At 38.1% G+C, this 23,018-nt stretch overlaps 1 protein-coding gene and 1 pseudogene across 1 annotated transcript; both read right to left on the reverse strand.

Annotated features, from left to right (window-relative positions):
- Positions 1 to 7,418: 7,418 nt before the first annotated feature.
- LOC147618963 (uncharacterized) lies at positions 7,419 to 7,901 on the reverse strand. The gene has a single exon (XM_086774505.1). It carries the CDS (start codon positions 7,899 to 7,901, stop codon positions 7,419 to 7,421), a length of 483 nt encoding a protein of 160 aa, XP_086630631.1.
- Positions 7,902 to 9,250: 1,349 nt separating this feature from the next.
- On the reverse strand, positions 9,251 to 12,218 carry LOC147618964 (uncharacterized; annotated as a pseudogene).
- Between the last annotated feature and the right edge of the window lie 10,800 nt (positions 12,219 to 23,018).

The following is a 23,018-nucleotide window of genomic DNA, read 5'->3' on the forward strand; positions in this document are numbered from 1 at the left end:
ACACACCCTATTCACTTGTATATTTCAACACCTCCCCTCAAGTGAATAATCCTAGAACACCTGGACCCTATACCAAGTTTCCCTCTTACTTGATAGTCCGCGACTAGTGCCTAGCACACCTCCCCTCAAGTGAATAATCCTAGCACACCTGGACCCTATACCAAGTTTCCCTCTTACTTGATAGTCCGCGACCAGTGCCTCAAGTCCCTAAATGTAATTGCTAATGGGCCTTGTTACATAAAATATCTTTGTGCACATTTGCACATTCTATTAAACTTAATCCTGCACAAATTAAATTAAGCATATTTTCTCTACGATTATTAATTCATCAAAAATATGATAAAATATATACCTATAACATATAGATACAAATTTTCTCTCTTTTCGGCCTCCTTTTTGTTTCATCTCCTTGTTTTCGATTGGACTCTCTTTTGAAATTCTTCTTTTACCTCCTCCTTCACCTTTTACCTCCTCTTTACCTCTTCCTTCACCTTGGTGATGATTTCTTCCTTCACCTTGGTGATGATTTCTTCTTCGTTTAAGGATCAGATTCGAATTGTTGCAACATGAATTTCGAGGTCACGAGTTTTGCCTCATAGTGATGTAACCAAACTTTGCAAACATGTGGGGGGAGCCCACCCCCACATGCATGCAAAGTTTAGTCATAATTGGAGCATGTTTGGATTGGTAATTAGCGCCCAGTGCAGATTTCTCAAGTCTCTTGGTGCTTAAGAGGCCATGGAAAATCCGGGCCTTCCCCATACCATCATACCCAAACATGCTCCGATGGGGACCAAACTTTGCAAACATGTGGGGGGAGGACCACCCCCACATGCTTGCAAAGTTTGGTCACAATCAGAGCATGTTTGGATTAGTAATTAGTGCCCAGTGCAGATTTCTTGGTGCTTAGGAGGCCATGGAAAATCCGGGCCTTCCCCATACCATCATATTACATTACATCACATCTCATCCACATCCACAGTCACAATCATCATTCCAGTTATTATCATCATCACTGGGATTCGTCCCATTCATCCTCATTGTGGCTTTGTTAAATTTATCTTCTTTCAACTAGAATTCAAGAATCATTATCTTTCAATCAGAATCCAAATCAACTCATCAATTCTCAACCAGAATTCTAAAATCATATCAACCAGCATTTGAATTCATCATCTGGATGGCATTTTTGCTTATAATTTCAAGGTCTTAGATTTACTCGTATATACTGCTAGTAAAGAGCCGCAGTTATACCAGCAAAAGTTTTCAAAGCACTTTTGTATATATTTCTTTGGTGGTTGGGAACATTGAGGTAGAAGTTCGCTTGATCCGCATGCAATATATTGAAGATCCCCAGGTGGATATCAATGCCTGGACATATGATAGTAGAGGCTATCATATTATCCTTGACTATGGGCCCTTGGAGGGGGCAGCTTGTTGCTCTTCATGCATCTATTCATGGTAATGCATATAGGTCTACCAAAATTGAAAGCAATGTTGATGGTAGTGACTTGGACAAAGGGATCACCTTTCAAAAGGAGTTTTGCAACCTAGTGATTTAGAATTTGCTGGATAGGTTTCCTGGCAAGGATCTCGTAGGGTGCTTCAAGGCATTGGAGCCTTGCACATTTCCTAAAGGAAAGCAACTGAAAAATTATGGTGTTATAGAGATTGAGACATTGGCATCATACTATGGTGAAACAAAGTTTACAGGGAATGGAGAGGAAATTGGTCCTTTGGTTGACAAGGCACAAGTGAAGAAAGAGTATCAATATTTCAAAGCACAACCACCATATGAGTGGGAGGACCGAAGCTTGTGTGATACTTGGGTGCCAATTGCTAGAAATCTAACAACTTGTGCAAAGTACCCTATGTTGCTTAGATTAGCACATCTTTCCATGCTTCAATGTGCTAGTACTGTAGCGTGTGAAAAAGGATTCAGCATTCAAAATATAATCAAGTCAAAGTTGAGAACTCATTGACTACAAGAAGCATGGATGCACTCATGCGGGTATCAATTGAAGGACCATCACTGGGGATGAGTATGACTTTACTGTTGCCATCAACATGTGGGGGAGAAGTAGTGCTAAAACCAGTTGTCATATATATGGAGAGAATACAAGGTATGTTTCAGTTTTAGTTTTTTTTTTGGTGAAAAATGGATTCTATTGATTCAAAATTGTTTCTTTTAAGTTTATGGAATTAAATGAAGCTAAGGTTGTTGATATGTGCAAGGTGCATGGGATTCAAAGAAGCTAAGTCTATTTTGGGTATGGAGTTTTTGTGATCTTGTGTAATCATGATCAAATTTTTGAATACCTGAAAACAATAGTTTTATTTCTTGTATGAATAATTTGTCATCTCACCCCCTGCTTTTAATTGTAGGATGAAGACATTTTTTGGATCTATTGCTTAGTCTTCATTTTGATGCACTACTTATGATCTTTTTTAAGCACCATATCAAGTGACAAAGGCTCATTATGGATGGGTGTTACTTACTCAATCTTTCTTTTGGTGAATGGCAATTCTTTTTACCTAAGTTGAAGGGCTTCTGTTTTGTCATGTGTCTCGTGTATTCATGACACGAGATCTTATGCCAGATATGTTGCAGGCTAGATATGCATAAGAAAGATGCATTGATGTATGTGATCTAAGTATTATATACTTAACTCGCATATGCTTATAAGGAGTTTCTAGTGATTATGGGAAGCATTATCAATGCAATTTGGATCTTTTGGTTTGTAGTAAGTCATTATATCATAAGCTATGTTTTTTTGCCAAATTGTCATCATTATCATATGCTTCATATTTAATTGAGGTTTTTTTTTTTGGTAGGTTGACTCCTTGACTCCAGAGTCTAGTGTGCCTTTTCACGAAGTAGTTTATCAGGACATGGTCATATATATATATATATTTTTGGTAGGTTGACTCCTTGACTCCAGAGTCTAGTGTGCCTTTTCACGAAGTAGTTTATCAGGACATGGTCATATTTTAGGAGGCTTTCTACATAAACATGATAAGACAATGACCTTATGTCATCGCTTTTTTTGTAAGCTTTGTTGGGACCATTGTCACATCAAATCATGATTATGTTTATGTTGTTGATACCTTTTATGTTACTTTTTCTCTAATAATATATTTCGGTTGCCTCTACTCTATTTCTTGTGAGGTTTAATGCTAGAATGTTGTTGGGACACCCTCTTGTGAGTTTAAGTGAACTACGCAAAGCTTAGTACGTGTTAGTGTCCGACTGAAATTGAAATGTGTCTTTATAAAAAAGGTTAAAGATGAATTGGCTCTTTTCTTCCCTGCCAAGATCTAAAAATACGGGCTAATGTTAGAGCATGTATTTAATTTACACTAGTTGGGAACCTGTGCTTCACACATCTTTTGAGGCTTCTAAAATCAAATTCTACCCAAACCTCCTCTTCTCTTCCCGAGCCTCCTTCCCGAACCTCCAAATTCTTGCCATCATGTGGTAGCTTTGTGAAACTCTTCCTTAAGATATACTAGTTGGGAACCCGTGCTTCGCACGTCTTTTGAGGCTTTCAAATTCTACCCAAACCTCTTCAACTACCTCCTCCTCTCCTTCCCGAACCTCCAAATTCTTACCATGTGGCAGCTTTGTGAAACTCTTCCTTGAGATAATATATAGGGATAGATATATAAAGATAGAGATAGATGTAGAGATAGAGATATAGAGAAGAGATCGTTAGTATTGAGGTTTTTTTCGAGCAGTGGGCATGCGTGCAGGGAGGGTCTCATCATTCAATCATGTGTGAAGGTGCCAAAACGCCCCTCGCTTTTCCACACATCAATGACACCGCACTGTAAATTGTATCCATCGGGATTCTGAGAACACGTTGGCCGATGTAGATGAGGATCTATGGTGTGTCAATTATTATTTAACATTTATACTCCAATTTAGATGCACGGGTTTGTGTTTATTCGAAAATATTTGATTGAAGTATCAATCTATCCTTTATTTGGCCCATGTGGGTAGTGGCGAGCACAGAGAATGAACATGCAGAGTTGGTTGTTGCAAGGCATCGGACCATCGACTTGGATGTCTGTTGAGAACCCCCCCAACAAACAACACACACAAGAAAAAGTTCACTAAAAGCCTGCAAACTATATATATATACAATGGACTCAAAAGTCTCTCAATTTTACCTGTAAATTTTACTTCTTCAATTTCAAAAATATACATTTTAGTTCTTTCTAATTCTTAAATATGCATTTAAAAAAAAGCTTGCAAAATTTTGAAGTCTGAGTTTTATGACTTGTTGAGAAAAATGTTTTCTTCCATAAAAGAAAAGCCGTGGGCCATGATCCATTGAAAATGGTATTGCACACTTTCCAAGTCAAAAAATCCCGTATGGCTCAGGTTAAGACAAAACCAATTCTTCTTTTCGGTATTGCGTTGTTACACTTCCACTTCTCGAGGCTCCCTCACCTGTCCTCCTTCAAACTCCTAGAGAGGAATGATAAATGCAATCAAAAGTTTTCGGTATTGTGTTGTTACATCTTGCTTGTCCTCCTCTAGCTCCTAGAGAGGAATGATAAATGCAATAAGAAGTTTTTAAACTTCTAACTCCTAGAGAGGAATGATAAATGCAATAAGGAGTTTTTGAACTTTCTTTTTTTGGGAACAATAGTTATTAACTCCATTAGACCACACCCAATCATTTATCCAGTAGGACTCATCAAAGGCTGTAGAGACCCATCCTTTTTGCACTTTTGCCAACACCTATCCTACCAATTGCTTCTCCCTCGGTAGTAATCTAAACTCTCCTTCCATGTGCTCCAGCTCTTTCCATCCTACCAATGATCGACCAGTCTTCTCAAACCCCTATTATTCAGTTTTTTAGCAAAGCTGATGTCCAGAAGTGCCAGAGGGGGGTTAAACTTATGAGTCCACCATAGCCCCAAGCTAAACAAAGAATTTCTTATAGCTCTGGGGCAGCCATCCCTATCCCATCCCAAAACACCAACCCCAACACTTCCTTCCATCAACTACATAGAAATTTGCAAAATGAAGAACCTATAATTTTCAGAGGAGCACAGGATAGGAGCATCTCTTTCCAGTTTAGCCCCAGCCATTTGGCTTTTGTAAGGACATGAGAGTCTTCCACTAATTCCCTTATCAGTTTGGCTCATGCCTCCTCTTTGTGTAGACACTTGGGAAGGTACATAGCTACTCTGGCTATAGCATGGGTGGGTAGATGTAGGATACCAATGCCTTCTTCAGTCTTCAATGGCATACTCAAATTGTCCTAGGCAAGCCAAGCTGCCACTCTCCTGCTACTCCTATAGAAAGTCCCTTACAGACCCCGTAATTTTCTTCCAGACTTTTACCAAAATTAAATACTAGGCACAGGAACATGATGTAATAATTTAAAACAACCAAAGTTAAATACTAGACACTTTTACCCTATCATGAAACACTACTAGCCATTGGGTGTACAGCGACTCTTGTAGCGACTCTTTTTTATCGCTTAAGCGACGCTATTTAGAGTCGCTACTAGCGTCGCTGTAGTACATCGTTTATACGATGCTATTAGCGAATATTGTAGCGACGCTTTACGTCACATAAGCGTTTATTTTTTAAATTTTACTTAACTGTCGTCGTATAAGCGATGCGTCGCTTATGCGACGCCCGCGCAATGGGAAAAAATAGCTAGCCGATAAATTTATACCGACGGGATTATATGTTCTTATTAGCGCCTCTCTCTCTCTCTTTCTCTAGCTCTATCTAGTATTGCTCTCTCTCTTTGCCGCTTGCTTCCTTGCAATTGTGGTTGTACTCGGTGCTGTCATTGTTTTTGGGGAGATTAGTCAGACCGGTGCGTAAACGAACATGAATTATGGTAAACAGCGCTATCTAGCTCTCTTTTATTGTTAATTTTTAAAATTGAAACTTTAAATTAAATGAAAATTAGACTCTATATACCTATCACTCACACCCTCTCTCCCCGACACACATATAGACTCTATATACCTATCACTCACACTCTCTCTCCCCGACACACATATAGACATATTATATATATATATATATATATATATATATATATATATATATATATATATATATATATATATCATACACACACGCATAGTGCACACTCTCTCTCTTCGTTATTAGGAGCTCGTGAGGGGAGGGACCCCCTTGGAAATTTTGAAGGTAGCCTACCATGAGCTCCAGAGTCTGTTGCCTGTTCAAATAGCATCTAGTTCTCATGAAGCCCTTCTAGACTCAAGCAGTACTATTTCCTGTTAGAGTTACTGTCCTGGGCACTACCCATTGTACCACATATGCACACACTTTTTCCCTGTCACATTTTTCCTCTCCACATGACTGTCTGGCTGGTCGGCCTACATGCATGCTTTCCTATATATAAGGAGGGCCATTAAACTCCATAGCTGTAGTTGCCAGGTGATAGCCGGCACGCAGAGCTTGAAGTCGTGGGTATCAACAAGGAGATATGGTTAGATTTGGTACTTGGTACTTGATTTGGTATCATGTTGAAACCTCGTACTTGCAATTGGTACATGGTACATTGTACATGGTACATAAATTGGTACATGGTACATGGTACATGGTACATGGTACATAAATTGGTACTTGGTACATGGTATTGTAATCGTAATAGTTATGTTGAGCTTGATACTTTGAAATCACGTGCTTTGAAACTTCATAGTTTGGATCTTTAAGCTTGAAAGTTAGCTTGAGTTGATACGTAGCGTAGAATCTGGGACCTCTGCAAAAATTATGAAAATCAAAAGCTTGTTAATATTAGAGCCTAACATAGAAAAACAATCACACTAGAACTGCGATAAAGATTCTGATTTGTCTCTATCTAGCTTTCTAAGAGCTTTTGAGAAATTGTTGATGCTTGCCAATATTTTGCTTCTTTTGATGTGTTACAACGTGACCTCGCCTCTTTCCTTGTTTAGGGTTTATTTTTTTTAAAACGTAAAGATAAATAAATAACGTTCTCACAGATACTTAGGCTAATTAACTTACCGACAAATAATTTATTGTTTGACAATAGACAAATTCAGTGATGCAACGAACATACGTCAATATATATCATCAACAAATATATGTACATGTGTCTAGAGTGTGTGGTGATCAATCCTCACATATACAAAATAGAAGGGGAATCGAATCCCAATACAAACTTTCTTTCAGTGAACTTGAAGGTGAAATTACCCTGTACACAGCTAGAGCAAGAAAAACGAGTCTGAGGGGAATCGAACCCCGACACTAGCCATATGAGGCTATCACCACGAGACTCCCACCACCCACCCTTGTTAGTAAGTTTTCAAAAGAATAAAAATCATGACTTCATAATGAGTTATTTTGAGATTAAATCTTACCAAACATAGGTTGATCCATGAGTTGACACGTAAGACTAATAGTCCTCATCGTCATCTCTGAGATTAACCGTCAATAAAATTTCATCTTCATTATCCTTGTTGACTTCTTCGAACTCCTCCATCGTTAAATCTGTGTTGACGTTCATTTCCTCCGTAGGCTCAACATCCATTGTTTCTTCCTCTTCGGTGTCTATAGTGTCAGAGTCTGGATCGTTGTCGTTCTCATCGTCTACAATGTCATCATGATCGAAAAGAAGAATTCTACACCTCTCTGACGTCGATGTGTCTAGATTCGAGGACGTAATCAATTCATCTTGATCCGCTTTCTCAGAGTCAATGCTATCAAACAAGTGTCGACCTCTAGGTTGGACATGCACAACTTGCCACCATGGATGAGCATCTGTATTCTTGTAAAAGAACACTTGTTTAACATGAGTTGGCAGAATGTAAGGCTCTTTTGTTGCACGCAATAACTTCGAGGAGTCGACGGACCAAAATCCGGACGGTTCTCTTTTCATTGTGGCATTATTGCTTTTATACTCGACACAAAACCAATCCACCTTCAAAACCACCTGTCAAAATACACGAATCAAAACTTTAGAATTATGTATAGCTTCAAGAAATCTACATGTCATTGTTGCACGAAGAGAGATGTCATTTACCTGCTTGAAGATACGATACGATACTTCATAAATGCTGACTATGGTTCCCATGTAACCAAGTTCACTGTCGATAAGATTTGTGTCTCTTGAACTTGCATGTGATAATTGCTTGAAAGAGGCAACAATGCAAGAATCTTGAGTTAGACGTAAGTCATCAATAGATTTTATCCAAAGATGTTGTCCATAAGCCCACATGTTGGTATACATTCGAGCCTAGACCAAAAAATAAATTATTAAAAAAAATGAGATTCATTTTTTTAGTTCAGAGTTTTCAAAACCCAACAAGTTACCTGTCTTTCACACCCAATCATAAACTCTCTTTGTTCCATTGAGATTGGCTCATGATCACTAACCGCCCGTTACATACGGGTGTATAACCGCCCGTTGCATACGGGTGTATAACCAATCCATGAAAGTAGGTACGCCCTCGTCATTATTTACATTGGTTTGACGTCTGGATCTCCTCTTTTTACGTCTACCAACTCGTTTGCTTGGAAGTTCCTTCTCGTACTCATCAACGAATTGTTGCATGCATTCGCTATTATAGACAATGAAAGTAGAAATATCCAATTTATCTTGGACCTTAAGTTGAAAAGGGACTCCCTTACCGGACAATACCTCGTCTGATATGGTAGAAGACGATTCATTTGTCCATATGCGTGGAGCTTCAGAATCGGTTTTCTCAAGGTATTCACAAACGTAATACATGCATTCTTCAAGCATCCATCCCTCCGCCATAGAACTCTCTGGTCTTGCTTTTTGACGTACATAACCTTTCAATACTCCCATAAATCTCTTGACCCAAAACATCCATCGACGAGTGCTCACAACACCAGTGAGCTCTATCTCGTCCACTAGATGGATTAGAAGATGAACCTGGATATCAAAAAAGGAGGCTGGAAATTCCTTTTCCATTAAACAAAGAAGCTCTATACATTCACGCTTCTTTTGTGGAATTGACCCTTTGGCAATCTCTTTAGATGTAATCCATATATCAGTAAAATAAAGAAGATATTAGCGATGTTTTTGAATTAAGAAGATATCAAATAAAATTTTATACTAAAAATTAATAATACCTTGCAAGCGATCCAAGGCGATATGTTACATCTCGGACTCCTCTTGTAGTACATCCATCAAGAACAAGGGGTAGAACATGCTGCATACATGATTAATCCGATCAACAAAACATGCAAGAAAATAAATACTTACAAAGATCTGGATAGATTTACCTTCACAAAATTGTGCCAATCATGTGTCTTTAAACTAGACAAGCTGTTGTCATCTAGAGTGAACATGTTTCGACAAGATGCTCCATATCCTGTAGGTGTACGAATCGACTGAATCTTCCTATTGATAGTCTCCAGCTCTTCTCTCTTGAGCACCCATGGGGCAGGCTTCGTAGGTTGTCTCACGTCGAGTTTCATCATAAAGTGGCCATAGATTGGGCTTTGAGTTTTGATCCTTTAAGTCATTTCTTGCTGCCGCTGTGTCTTTCAAGCCAACGAGGTGTTGCCATAACGAATGACCAACATTCTTGAATATGTGCATAGGATCAAGAAGATGACATATCCTCAAATCCTTCCAATATTCCAAAGTATACCATATCCAAGGACTTTGAGCTAGAGCACATTTTCCTCTCGCTCGCTTCTTTACAGCATCATCATCATTGCCGCTTATGATCTCTGACTCCGAATCGATAGCGGGTCCAACAGTCCACTTTAGATACCAATCCTTTGGTGTCATTGGTATTGGACATCTCCCTTCTTCTACCTTTCCATTAAAATGTATGGCTTGCCTTCTATCTCGTAGATAATGATCTTCAGATAAAAATCGTCTATGTTGAAGATATATATTTTTGTTGAGGTTTTTACTATAAGTCAATCTCAACCAATCACCACAAATTGGACAAGCTTTATAACCCTTGGTACATATCCCTGCATGGAAAACATAACAAAGATGATTAGCGCAATGAACATCGTACAAACGTATTAGATAATATATATATTTAAACCATTTACTTGAGCAAAACCCATATCCTGGAAAGTCATGGATAGTCCATGCTAAAATTCCACGAACAATGAACTGTCTTTGACCGATGCTTCTGGACATATCCATGACATCAATCCCTCTCCACAAATCTTGAAGATCGTCGATGAGAGGGGCCAAATAAACATTCAGATCTTTAACTTGTCGTTTTCTCAGAATTAAGAGTGAGAGCATTAAATGCTCTTTCTTAATGATGCTGAGATATGGGGGTAGGTTATAGTTAATAACTACCACTGGCCATGTAGACCATTTACTTGATCTCATTGAAAATGGATTCACACCATCTAATGCTACACCCATCTTTAAATTGCATGGTTCTTTTGCAAAATCTGGCCATCACAAATCAACATGCTCAAATGCAGGACTATCTGATGGAATTCGCATTACTCCATCTTTGCTCTTGTGCTCCGCTCCCCATGTCATAAGCTTAGCTAATTCAGGACTTTGGAACATATGTTTTATACTTGGTGCCAAGGGAAAATGTCTCAATACCTTTCTAGGGGCCTTACCTTTCTCCTCTTTATTATAATGAGGCGTTTGATATTTTGGACACGTCACACCGTCCTTGTATTGACCTCTATATAAAATACAATCATTGGGACATGCATGTATAGAAGAATAGTCAAGTCCAAGACTCTTATCATCTTCTTCACCTCATCATGTGATGTAGGAAGGGAATTGCTTGTCAGCAAGAACTTCTGAGAGAGTAGCCTGCAAGTTCATTAAAAATATGATCAATAAGAAGCAACCATGTTTAGAATGTAACAAAAAAATATGTTAGGTTGTTACATACTTCAAAAGTGCTGAAATGGATAGATTACTCCATCCAAAACGGTTTTGAAGATTAAGAGAATAAGTAAGCTTGCACTTAGTCATGTCAGTTGGGCTTCCTGCATAGATACGCTTTAGAGCTTCTTCTCAAAGATACTTCTCGTTGTTATTAGGAATATCGCTCGCACTATTATTTTGATACCAATCCTCAATAAAATGAGACATGCCATCATCGTTATCAAGGATATCATCACGCCCATTAAAATATTGTTTCTTCAGTCTTGCATATGCATTAGGATCACTCATGCGTAGGATCCTCATGCACTCTATTGACATATGAGATACGTCATGTGAACGTTGATTTATGATATTGTCGATGTCATAATCCGAAATCTACATATTTGAAGCCAAAGAAAGTTGTATCAATAGCATGCTTCTATATAAAAGAAAAGAGAGATGTTCATGGAATTCAATAATTATCTCAGATACAAAATAGTTAGAGACAATAAAAGACGATTATCAAATTAAATTAGAGACAGTAGAGAACGTGGTGCAAATTAAAGTGTAGAATTAGGGTACAAGAGGTCAAAATAACATTAGGAATTGTATACAATGAAGCTCTCAACCCTCATCTGTTAAGGGTGCTCATGGAGGTCTACGCCATCCATAATTGATCAGCAACTCATCACCAACATGTAATGATCTCATAGCATTAACAACTATGTATCTTTCTACATCCCTACTCATATGTCCTGGTTCATGACTATTCTCACACTCCACAAACGTGCAATTGGTTCTTGAACTCATCCCTCGACTACTATTGATTAAACTTGCTATGTTTCCTTGAGAGTAAGGTCTTCCGTCAACATAGAGTCTTTGTCCTTCTACATGTGTAATCCCTCTATCAGAAAGAGAGGCTGCATTGAGACATAACCCATAAGTACTCATGCTCTGAATGTAGCGAGTAAGCTGATGCCATGGACCCCATCTATATATAGGTCCACAAAAAGACATAAGGGTTACCTCTGAACGAGGGGGCACATGCAAATCCTGTGCAATAAAGAGGCCTCATCCTGCTCCACTGATGGTAGACGGAGCAATCATGTAGCGATTGCCCCAGAAGCTAAAAACCACTCCATCTAAAGAAAGTGATCCTCTCTGCCATCCTCTGTATTGTCTTCGATCATACGTATGTAGTACTAGAGAATGCAAACGAGAAGGCAATGGATGATCTCCACCCGTCTCAGCCTCCAAAGCAGGAGGTAGAGGATGTCGAGGAACCTCGAGCTGCCAACTGACAAATGACCTGTCTGTGCCGTGTGCGAGGGACATGTGCACCACTGATAGTGAAGTCATCCTCGTCTCATCAAGTGAATATACCTACATATATAATATGGTTGCATTATATATGAGCCTTTGATTTATAAAATAACCAATAATAAAACTAAGAGAGAACAGTCACATACCATAGGTCGATGTCGCTCCTCCAGGTGGTGGTGCTCGCTCAAAAGTACCATGAGTCATCTCATGTGAAAAGCACTCCCGTCGTGGCCTCCGATAAGTGCCACGACAACGAGCGCACCAGCATATAATAGACTCATCGTAGTAGAAATCATCGTAAACGGGTTCATGTGCAGTATTGGAACTCTGTGCACCCCAACCACCACCAGTAGGAGGTGGCGGTGTACCCTCTAATTGGTTCGAATCTGATTTTCAAGTACCATAAAAACATGAGTCATTTATCAAATGATCGAAGTTAAAAAATCAATAAAAGAAACAAAACATTGAAATCTAACAAGTTCTATGGTATATTCTAACGCTTATTGTAATATGAAAAATAAACAGACGCTACTGTATGGTGGAGACAAACAAGAGGAGGGCTGATATGTGCATGGAGACATGGCAATACTTCCGCAAGGAGAGACGCCTACGCATCACTTTTCCTCAGCAGAAGGTGTGTGCCTTTGCTAACGTATATTAGAATTAATATGAACTTTGCTAGATTGATTCTAACTATTCTCTAATCTATGTTATTTTGTTTAATCAAATTTACATAGACGACAGCACGAAAGAGACTGCATGCAGACATGGCAATACTTCCGCAAGGAGAGATGCCTACGCATCACTTTTCCTCAGCCGAAGGTGTGTGCCTTTGCTAACGTATATTAGAATTAATATGAGCTTTGCTAGATTGATTCTAACTATTCTCTAATCTATGTTATTTTGTTTAATCAAATTTACATAGACGGTAGCACGAAAGAGACTGCAAGCTGGTCACACATCTAGAAAGACCGTATTAGGTAAAGTGGGAAAAATCCCATTCCCACATTGAAAAATTGTATGCATTTAATCTAGAATCTACCTTCTTCAACCTAGTATAAAAAATTTAAAAATGGTTTGCTTTATGAAGTGCTACTAGATCGAACCTAGCTTGATCTTAGAAATAGAAACTTAGGTTTCAAGATTTTTCAGATCCACCACTTGAAGGTATCCTTATATACACAACCACTACAAATTATCATTATTAAGGATAGAAAGAGTCTCCTTGGAGTAGGATGCACTTTGTGAAAATTACGATTATAAATTTTCATTTTGATGAAGCTAATTCTACTAAAGAAATAATAAAACTTTTGCATTAACAACCAAAAGATAGCTGGATAAAAGGAGTCCCCTTAAAGTAGGATGCACTGTGGATGCATAAGAGGAGTCTCCTTAGACTAGGATGCACTCCATCTATGAATTTATTTATTGTGTTAAAATTTGTTCAATGCATTGCAAAGATACACAATTGAACAGTCTGCTCCCAAAGTTGGCCAATTTACAAAGATCCTCTATATTTTATTATACTAGAGACCATATTCAAAGACCATTTACATTCAATTATAAAATGAAGTAACAAAATGTGCTAGTATCATGGGGGTGTAATTTTGATTTTAAGGGGTTCTAGCTCCACCACATGGTAGAGCTAGAATTTTGAGCTAGCTCTACCATGTGGAGCTACAACACATTGAGGAGCATTTAAAGATTTTTAGATCCACCACTTGGCCATTCTACAGTCCATAAGAAACCAAGATATAACATTTGATTGATCTAGACCCCCAATTACAAACATTGATACAAGAGATTGCATTTTGAGAGTCCCCTTAGAGTAGGATGCACTCTCCAATTTTAAAGCTTCATTGTAATGAACAAGACAAAATGAACAAGATTTTATAAATTGAGGTGGTGAAGGTATTATACTTATATATACAATCGCTACAGATTAACATTATTAAAGATAGAAAGAGTCTCCTTGAGTAGGATGCACTTTGTCAAAATTACGGTTAAAAGATTTCATTTTGATGAAGCTTATTCTACTAAAGAGTCCCCTTAAAGTATGATGCACTTTGTCAATAGATAAAAGGAGTCTCCTTAAAGTAGGATGCACTCCATCTACGACTCCATTATAATAAAACATTGTAAATGAAACTGAATTTATTTTTTTGTGTTAAAATATGTTCAATGCCTTGCAAAAGGCACACAATTGAACAGCACGCTCGCGAAGATGGCCAGATTACAAAGACCCTTTATATTTTATTATAATAGAGACCATTTACAAAGACCATTTACATTCAATTACAAAAGGGAGTAACAAAATGTACTAGTGTCATGGGAGTGTATTGGCATGTTCATTTTGTGTACTCACAAGATTACACACTTAGATTATTCTCTCAATTATTATCTTGATTATCATCTTGATTGTTGAACACATTGTAGTAGCTATCATCGAGTTTCAATGTATTCTTGTTGCTGTACAAAACATGGAGACCCCAAAAGAAATGAACTTTTTTGAAGAAAACTCGTGTAGTTATTTATCTGAAATGGACAATGTAGCGAGATTTTTGACTTGTTGCTCATATTGAGGTGTCTAGCTAGCATGGGCTAGCAGTCCAACGTCAATCACTTTATCTCTTCACTTTAGATCTAGCACTTGTCTGTTATAGAGCTGAAAAGGATTTCTTGATCCATGACTTATCCATTCTAGATCCTGTTCCACCACTTGGACATTATAGAGCTAGACTTCAGTGGATGCAAGCTCCACCAAACGGTAGATCTAGACTCAAAATTCTAGTCGTATTTTATGACTTCCAAAGGTTTAGGTCTACCACACATGGATACTAGCTCCACCATGTGGTAAGGCCAAAATTCCATGAAGAGACCATGGCTGCTACCTCCACCACATGGTGGAGCTAGAGCTCAATAAGATACCACATGGTGGAGCTAGCTAGCTCCATGAAATTATACAGCTAGACTTCAATGGATGGTAGCTCCACCACATGGTAGATATAGACATAGAATGCTAGCTCTACCAACGTGGAGCAAGAACGCATTGAAAGAACCAAGATCTACCATTTGTTCAATCTAGACTCCCAAGTAAAAACATTGATACAAGAGATTGTATATTGAGAGTCCCCTTAGAGTAGGATGCACTCTCCAATTTTATGACTGCATTGTAATGAACAAAGACTAAATAATTTGAAACAAGAATTTATAATTTGACATGGTGAAAGTTTCCTTATATACACAACTACTACAAATTAACATTACTAAAGATAGAAAGAGTCTCCTTGCAGTAGGATGACCTTTGTCAAAATGATAGTTAAAAGTCTTCACCTACTCTTACTAAAAAAATAATAATTTGCAAACTTTGACCAAAAGATAAAAGGATAAAAGGAGTCCCCTTAGAGAAGGATGCACTCCATTTATGACTCAATTATAATAAGACATTGTAAATGAACATGAATTTATTGCTTGTGCTAGAATTTGTTCAATGCTTTGCAAAGGCAAACATTTGAACAGTATGCTCCATAAGAGGCCTGATTACAATATCATATTTCAATATATGGCTTTTTATTACATTAAAAAAAGGCCAAAATACTTGTATCCTCTACATTTGATTATATTAGGGACAAACAAAATGAGCTTCATGGTGGTGTATTACTTTCATGATGCCTCCTCTTGTTGCTTTGCTTGATTTGTACTCTCTGCTTGCCTCTCTGCCTCAGCTTCAGCCTCCTCTCTTTGCTTTCTTTGAATTTCAAGTTGTTCCTGTCTCTCTGCCTCAGCATCAGCCTCCTACTGTTGCTTCCACACCTCTGCCTTTTTCCTATTCTCTACTTCCAATTTCTCTTCTTCAAGCCATTTCTTCATCACATCATCTGAGAATTGGTTAGGTTTTTCTTCAAAGGCATTATCCCATGTATACTCTTGCCGATCTTCATTCTGTAGCCATAAAAACAACCAATTTCTTAAATCTTCTGTCAAAAAACTATACCTTTCCTTGGAAGGTTGATGGTATAATTCTCGGACTATTAACCAGGTTCCTCGTTCATTCTTAAACACCTTATAGTAGCTATCATCAATTATCAATGTATTTTTCTTGTTGTACAAAGGATGGAGACCCCAAAAGGTCTCAAGCTTTTTAAAGAAAACTTGTCTATTCTGCACAACCCATGTGGATTTTGAACAATGCTCTTGTGAGAGAACACCTGCAAACTTGGGCTTTTGTTGTGGAAATACTGTGTCAATTATTCCAGAGAGCTTAGTTCTCCTACATGCGCTCCAAATAAAAACATAAAAGAATTGAATACACCAATCTAAGAACTCATGTGCATCCTTGTGACATAGGACATAACGATATTGGTTAATTGGATATTTTACCAACTCGTTGCTATAAGGAGGATCCTTCTCATCATATTGGGTTTCGACAACATGGCACAACAAACCATTAAGGTTTAGAATAATAGCCCTCCTATCATCCTCTTTGCGTAGGGGTACGCATATTGGGTCTGACGAATACCATGTCAGTATGATAACCCCCTCGGAGGGATGCACAAAGCGCAACCTTGCATCAATTTCCCGTAGACGATCAAGACGGCGCTGAACCAACTGTCTTCGTACACTCTAGATTTTCTTGGACATGTGACGTACTAATGCTCTGTGACGAAGAAGTCGCCTCTGCCAATTAGAATCAATCACATGACCTGGAAAAAAATGAGCATGCTTAATGATAAAGGTGTGCATGTGGGGGAAGGCATGTTACAACTACTTTTATGCAAAGATAGATTTTAAACAATTACAAAACAAATGTGACTATGCACGCTAACATTAAACTATATACTGTTCTAAAATGTTGACTTTAGTTGCATTACAAAATGACTCAAGATGCAAAGACTCTTTCCATTTGATTCTAAAAAGACGCGACAAAATGTGCTAGCAGGTATCAAAATGTGGTGAAATTAGAATGCATTGATCTAGATCAACCACGTGGTAGAGCTAGAATGCACTGTTCTAGCTCAACCATGTGGTAGGGCTAGAATATTTTTAAATCTAGTTCTACCATGTGATAGAGCTATATCAAAGTATTCTAGCTCGATCCCATGGCAAAATTAGAAATAATATTTGAAGTCCAGCTCTAGCACGTGGTAGAGCTGTATCAAAATATTTTAGATAGACCCCATGGTAGAACTAGAATGGTTGGAAGTCCAACTCAACCATGTGTGGTGACGTGGAAGAGCTAGAATGCATTGATCTAGCTCTACCATATGGTAGAGCTAGAACGCTTTCAAGTCTAGCTCTACCATGTCGTGGAGGTAGAATGCTTTGATCTAGCTCTACCATATGGTAGAGCTAGAACGCTTTCAAGTCTAGCTCTACCATGTCGTGGAGGTAGAATGCTTTGAAGTCTAGCTCTACCATGAGGTGGAGCTAGAAGGCATTGATCTAGCTCTACCATAGTCCATATATGTAGGAATTAAAATCATAAGACAAAGATCAAGCTTCCATACATTTTCAAATTAGGAGGCCCCTTATAGTAGAGTGCACTCCAACATTTATAAAATTATTTGAAGAGTAATACATTTGCCACTACTTTAAAAACAAGACAAAATTTCTTGTCAATTCATGATTGCAAAAAGATAAAATTCCTCCAAAAAAAATACAATCCTTGGTGACAAATGGCTTCTTTAAGTGAATACTCCTTGGAACAATATCCTTGAAATAAATCTGCAAGAAACCATCATAAATTAAGTTTCTTCATTGTGAATACACAATTGTTGTATAAAATCATGTATTTAGTTATAATTATCATTTATGTTGGATAGTACCTTAGTTATTTCTATCACGTTGGAGAAGATTGTACTCATTTAACACCTTGTTTATGAAAGCCCTTGCATTGGCTGCCTTCAACTGTGTTGTGGTAGAACCCAATTTTCTAGCTAGAGAAATCACTTGTGGTCCCCTCATGCTAGCAATACTGACTCGTTCTTTTGCCATAATTTCTATTATCTCTTCTCTTTTGTTTTCATATTGTCTCGCTAATACCTCTTGATTGTTGACATACTTTTGTATAATCTCTGATAGTGGTAGCCTATCAGTGTAGATTGTCTTCTGTGACCAATTTAAATTGCGCTTTCTCCAAAAATCTACCACACCTCTGTATTCATTTTCATTGGATACTGGAGGTTGTCCGTAGCGATTAGAGCCAATGATCTCACGCACATCTTCACTCTCATCAAGCTGCAATAAGTAAGGGAGCAGCTCATCAATGAGAATATTGTCGACCATCCTTTCTTCATCAAACTTTGCAGGATATATACAATTATTATCAGGAGAAGCACATCCCTTGTATGGAGAGTCATCAATAAGAACCGTTCTACGAGCATCACAATCAAAACATGAAGCAATTTTTGACAATGGCTTGAACATTGCCTGAACTGTTGGATTATCAGGTCTAGCTATTTTACCACTTTTATCCTTCTCGCAAGCCTCTTGAGCCCAAACTACAAAAAAAGGCAATATCTCTCCTGCTCTGTCTTGTAATGTTCTCAATATTTGAAGAACATTACTCTCTGTCGCTGTTGACCAGATCCCAACATTAATATTTTTTAATAAAATCTTCAAGAATTGGATACATCCTGGCCTTAGTACAATATATCGTTTTGAATCCATTTGAATAGTTTCATGTATTGAAGATGGTTGTTGTTGACAACGTTTCAGTAGTAGACCATTCAGGTCCAACACAATTGTCAACACAGATTTCTTGGAGATAGCAGTGTCGGCACTTCTTGGTACTTCTTCTTCAGGCTGGAAACTCTCACCCATTGCTTCATTTGTTGGAGATTTAGGTACCCCAATCTCATTGTCAGCATTTGTCTTTAAACCTTCTGGATGGACATCACTGAATGTGTGGGAGAAGCTCTCATCCACAGTTTGATTGTGGCATTCCGCCGTAGCTACTTCACTTGGTGCTACTATCTTAATTTCGGGATCTAAAAGAAAAAAAAGTAACATTGACTCAACAATCTTTCAAACTAAAAGAATTTACAATTGTAACACTCACTCTTAACACATGTTTATTGGTGTAATCTAAAAGAAAATCATGTTTGGATACCAATTATAAATTCTAGTTGCTCACTCTAGAATTGGAGGGTTTAAAATGGATTTCCAAATACACCCATTATTCTAGCTCTACCGTTTGGTAGAGCCAGTTTGCAAGGGAGCTCTTGTTGGAAGTAGCCCTTGAGATCCACTCTTGATCCACTCTTGAGCTCCAAGAGTAGGTGGAGGTGAGAAACACAAAACCACTCAACTATATGGTAAAGCTAAAATTTTAGATGTTTTTGATTTTCCATATGGTAGAGCTGAAATTTATAAGTCTTGCTTTACCACGTGGTTGAGTTGGGGATCAAGATAGCTTCTTTATGGGTGGAGCCAGTAGACTTCCATAGGTTCTAGGTCTAGACTTCAATGGGTTCTAGCTCATCGCACGTGACAAGAACCAAGGAGCTAGAATTGCATTTGAACTAGCTCTGGTGGAGCTAGAAATGCATTGGCCTAGCTCAACCATATGGTAGAGCTAGACTTAAATGGATGCTCTGCAAAAACTGTCTTTGGGGGGGGGTGCATTGGCCTAGCTCCACCACTTTGAAGAGGTAGCTAGACTTTAATGGATTCTTGGTCCACCACTTTGAAGAGGTAGCTAGCTCCACCAAATTGTAGACCTATTGAAATCTAGATCTACCACAGGATAGGATTGAAGTAAATGAGAGGATCTCTAGCTCTATCATCTTAGATTTATAAGCAAGATTTTCAGATTCACCAACTGGCCATTGTGCGACCACTAAGTAGGCTTTCCAAATTCACCAATTGGTTATGTAAAAAGTGAATTTGTCAATGAACATGTTAGGATCCATAACTTGGTGATTCTAGATTCCAAAGCCCAATTTGGAGAGAGCTACAAAAATACTACTAAAAAATGAACCAAGGATATAACAAGTCAAAACATCACCAAATCAAAGTATTGAAGATACAAGGAAAGCCCATTAAGAAGTTACATACTGTCTTCAAAATCCAAAAAATCTCGAGCTGAACGAACTTCACCATGGCTCGATCTTTCCGTGGTATTCCTTGGATTGTTAGAAATAGGCGGTACTGGTTGCTCATTTCTTGACTTTGCAAAGTCAAGAAGCCTTGTTCCCATCTTTCTTTGATCTTCAATACTCTCCACTAGGCAAATCACTTCCTTATTTAGTGCTAGCCCTAGCTCGATGATGTAGCCATTACTGAAAAGATCAACAAGCTTGCAGCCTTCTCTGCAATACTTTCGAATACATTGCTTGATCAAAAGATTCTTCTTGATTCTTAGAAACTCAATGTCTGGGATAGTTTTAACATCTTCATTATCTATATCGAGAAGTCCAGTATCCAATATTGTCGCTTGTGTACCTGGATCAGGAACATCTGCTAGTCCTTGAAAGGCATCTCCCTTGCTGAAAAACACTAAGGATGTGAAGAACTCTATTGCACCAATGCATCGGTTGTCACGTCGAAAATGCAATGCCCCATTATACTGTTCCTTTGCTATGCCACTCAAATTTTTTAAAGCATTTTGCAAGTGAATAAAATCTGTAATATTTAGAAAGGTAAGCAACACATATTGGGATGGCAAAGATCTACCAGCTGCTGTAATAATCATAATGCCATTCAAAAGATTGCAAAATGATTCCACATCCCAATGCATATTTCTTCCCAAATCTTCAGTGTTATCCAGAACACATAACCCAATGGAAATTGGATTGTTGAGGTGGCGCTTCAAGTAGTAACTCCCGTCGAATGGAAGACTCACAGCATAAATACACCAAGGAAGATCCAAGGACAAGGTTGAACTTTCTTTGCTAAGGCTGATATTCCACTCCACATATTGCCTTGCTTCTACTGGAAAATCAATCTTCTTTGATCCAACCTGTAGCTTTGACTTTATATACACATCACATAACTTCAAAAGAACTGAGTATACAACCTCATTGATGCTATAGGTGATAGTCAATTCTGACCAATCTTGACATTGTTTGTCCTTGTTCAGAGTGTTGAACTCTACAAGCAATGCATCTTGAATAATTTTATCTTGCTTGAGCTGCTTGATACGCTCTGGCATGTCAATCACATCTACATCCTTAGTACCCTTTGAAAGAACAATTTTTCCAGACCTGATTTCTGATTGTATTTGTTTGACTTCTTGTTCATCTAGCCCAGCAAGACATCTGAAAACTGTGGCAGTTGGTTTCTTGTTTTGCTTCTCCATGATTTCAAGCCAGCCTTTGAAAACTTCATCAGAGTAAATGACCATGTGAGACTGCTTTGAAATGAAGGATGCTCCCACCGTAATTCTAGCCATTCGTAAAAATTTCTGCAAAGAAATAAAAGAAAAAAAGATCAAAATCAAGTATTTTTTTCAAAACTTATAATTACAAGAGAGCAAGGGATATGGACATACATCCCAGTCTACACGAGATGATGAGCCCTCTGTTACTCCAGATGGTGGCCTTGACGGAGAATTATTGAAGATCCACTGACTCCTCAAGTGCTGCAAGACATCATAGTATGGTTGTTTGACATATAATGATTGGGCCTCTTCATTAGCTATAGCAGATATGGCCGTCGCAACTTGTGGCTCTGGATCTACAACAATTCGAGCCTTCCTTTTTTCATACACTTGTATCAGATCTTGAGCACGACCATCTTTTTCCATTTCTTGATACCGTAAGAATTTTGCAGCATAGATGGAATGTTGGCCATCAATAATCCAATATGAATACTCAGTGAGTTTCTCCTCTGTTACCTCACTTAGTTTCATTGGAATTCCTTTCTTCTTGCCAGCATTCTTTACAGGCATCAAGTATGCACACGCTCCTGGCCTGTTTGCACTTGCACCAAAAAATAACACGCATTCATCCACACGGTGAGGTTCTATTTGACGGGAGTTATAGTGATCAGGAGCTAGCCAGCATTGATCTACAGGGATCTCATACTCTTTATACTTGAATGGAAAATACTTAGAGTATTTTTCCATACCCCCTGTATCACTCTTTTGTGCCTTTTGCACCTCATTTTCCAAAACTTTGGGATCCACAAATCTTATTTTTGTTGAATTTTCCAAGCCTGTTTTCTCTATTGTAGATTTAAGAACTGCTTCATCTACATCCATAATACCTGTACTGCTTTTTGCCTTTTTTTGAACTGGATTTTTAGAGGGCGTTTTCTCTTTTTTTTGTTTGCCTTTCACACAATAAGCAATGGAAGCTTGCAACTCTTCAAGAGTTATTTCTTGACTTGCACAATCTAACTTCCACCCTCGAGAGAACATAGTATCTTGTTTATCTCTTACTATTCGTTCAATAATGAATGCCTTGGGATCTAGTTGATACTCATGGATCCCAGGTACCCCAATATTTATGCATTCAATATCGGGATGAGAATCAACTACAGAAATATAAGATAGAGTCATTGGTCCTAGATCCTCAAAAGTATCCACGCCCACATCACTAGCAACAAATAGATGAATTTTGTTAAATTGTGAACCCTGAAGACCCCAAATATCTAAGTACCACTGTCGTCGTTGATCCGTAGAGGCAAAGTTAACACTGTCCGGAACTTCCACCACTTTTCTTTTCTGAGACATCTTTCACCTACAACAAAAACCACAATTGTTAATTATAGTTATTGTATTCTTACACTTTAAAAAAAAACTTACAATATCATATTCAAAAATCACAATATATATCCATGAAAACACTGTGGAGGAGATGAAGAGTATTTCCATCTTGGAGATCTCAATAC

Source organism: Cibotium barometz, chromosome 34 (genome assembly GCF_041138505.1).
Source record: "Cibotium barometz isolate CiBa-2024 chromosome 34, ASM4113850v1, whole genome shotgun sequence".
Classification (NCBI taxonomy): domain Eukaryota; kingdom Viridiplantae; phylum Streptophyta; class Polypodiopsida; order Cyatheales; family Cibotiaceae; genus Cibotium; species Cibotium barometz.

What these genes read in the sequence shown, in the direction of transcription:
- LOC147618963 (XM_086774505.1), bottom strand. Translation starts at nt 7,901, where the DNA reads ATGAAAAGAGAACCGTCCGGATTTTGGTCCGTCGACTCCTCGAAGTTA.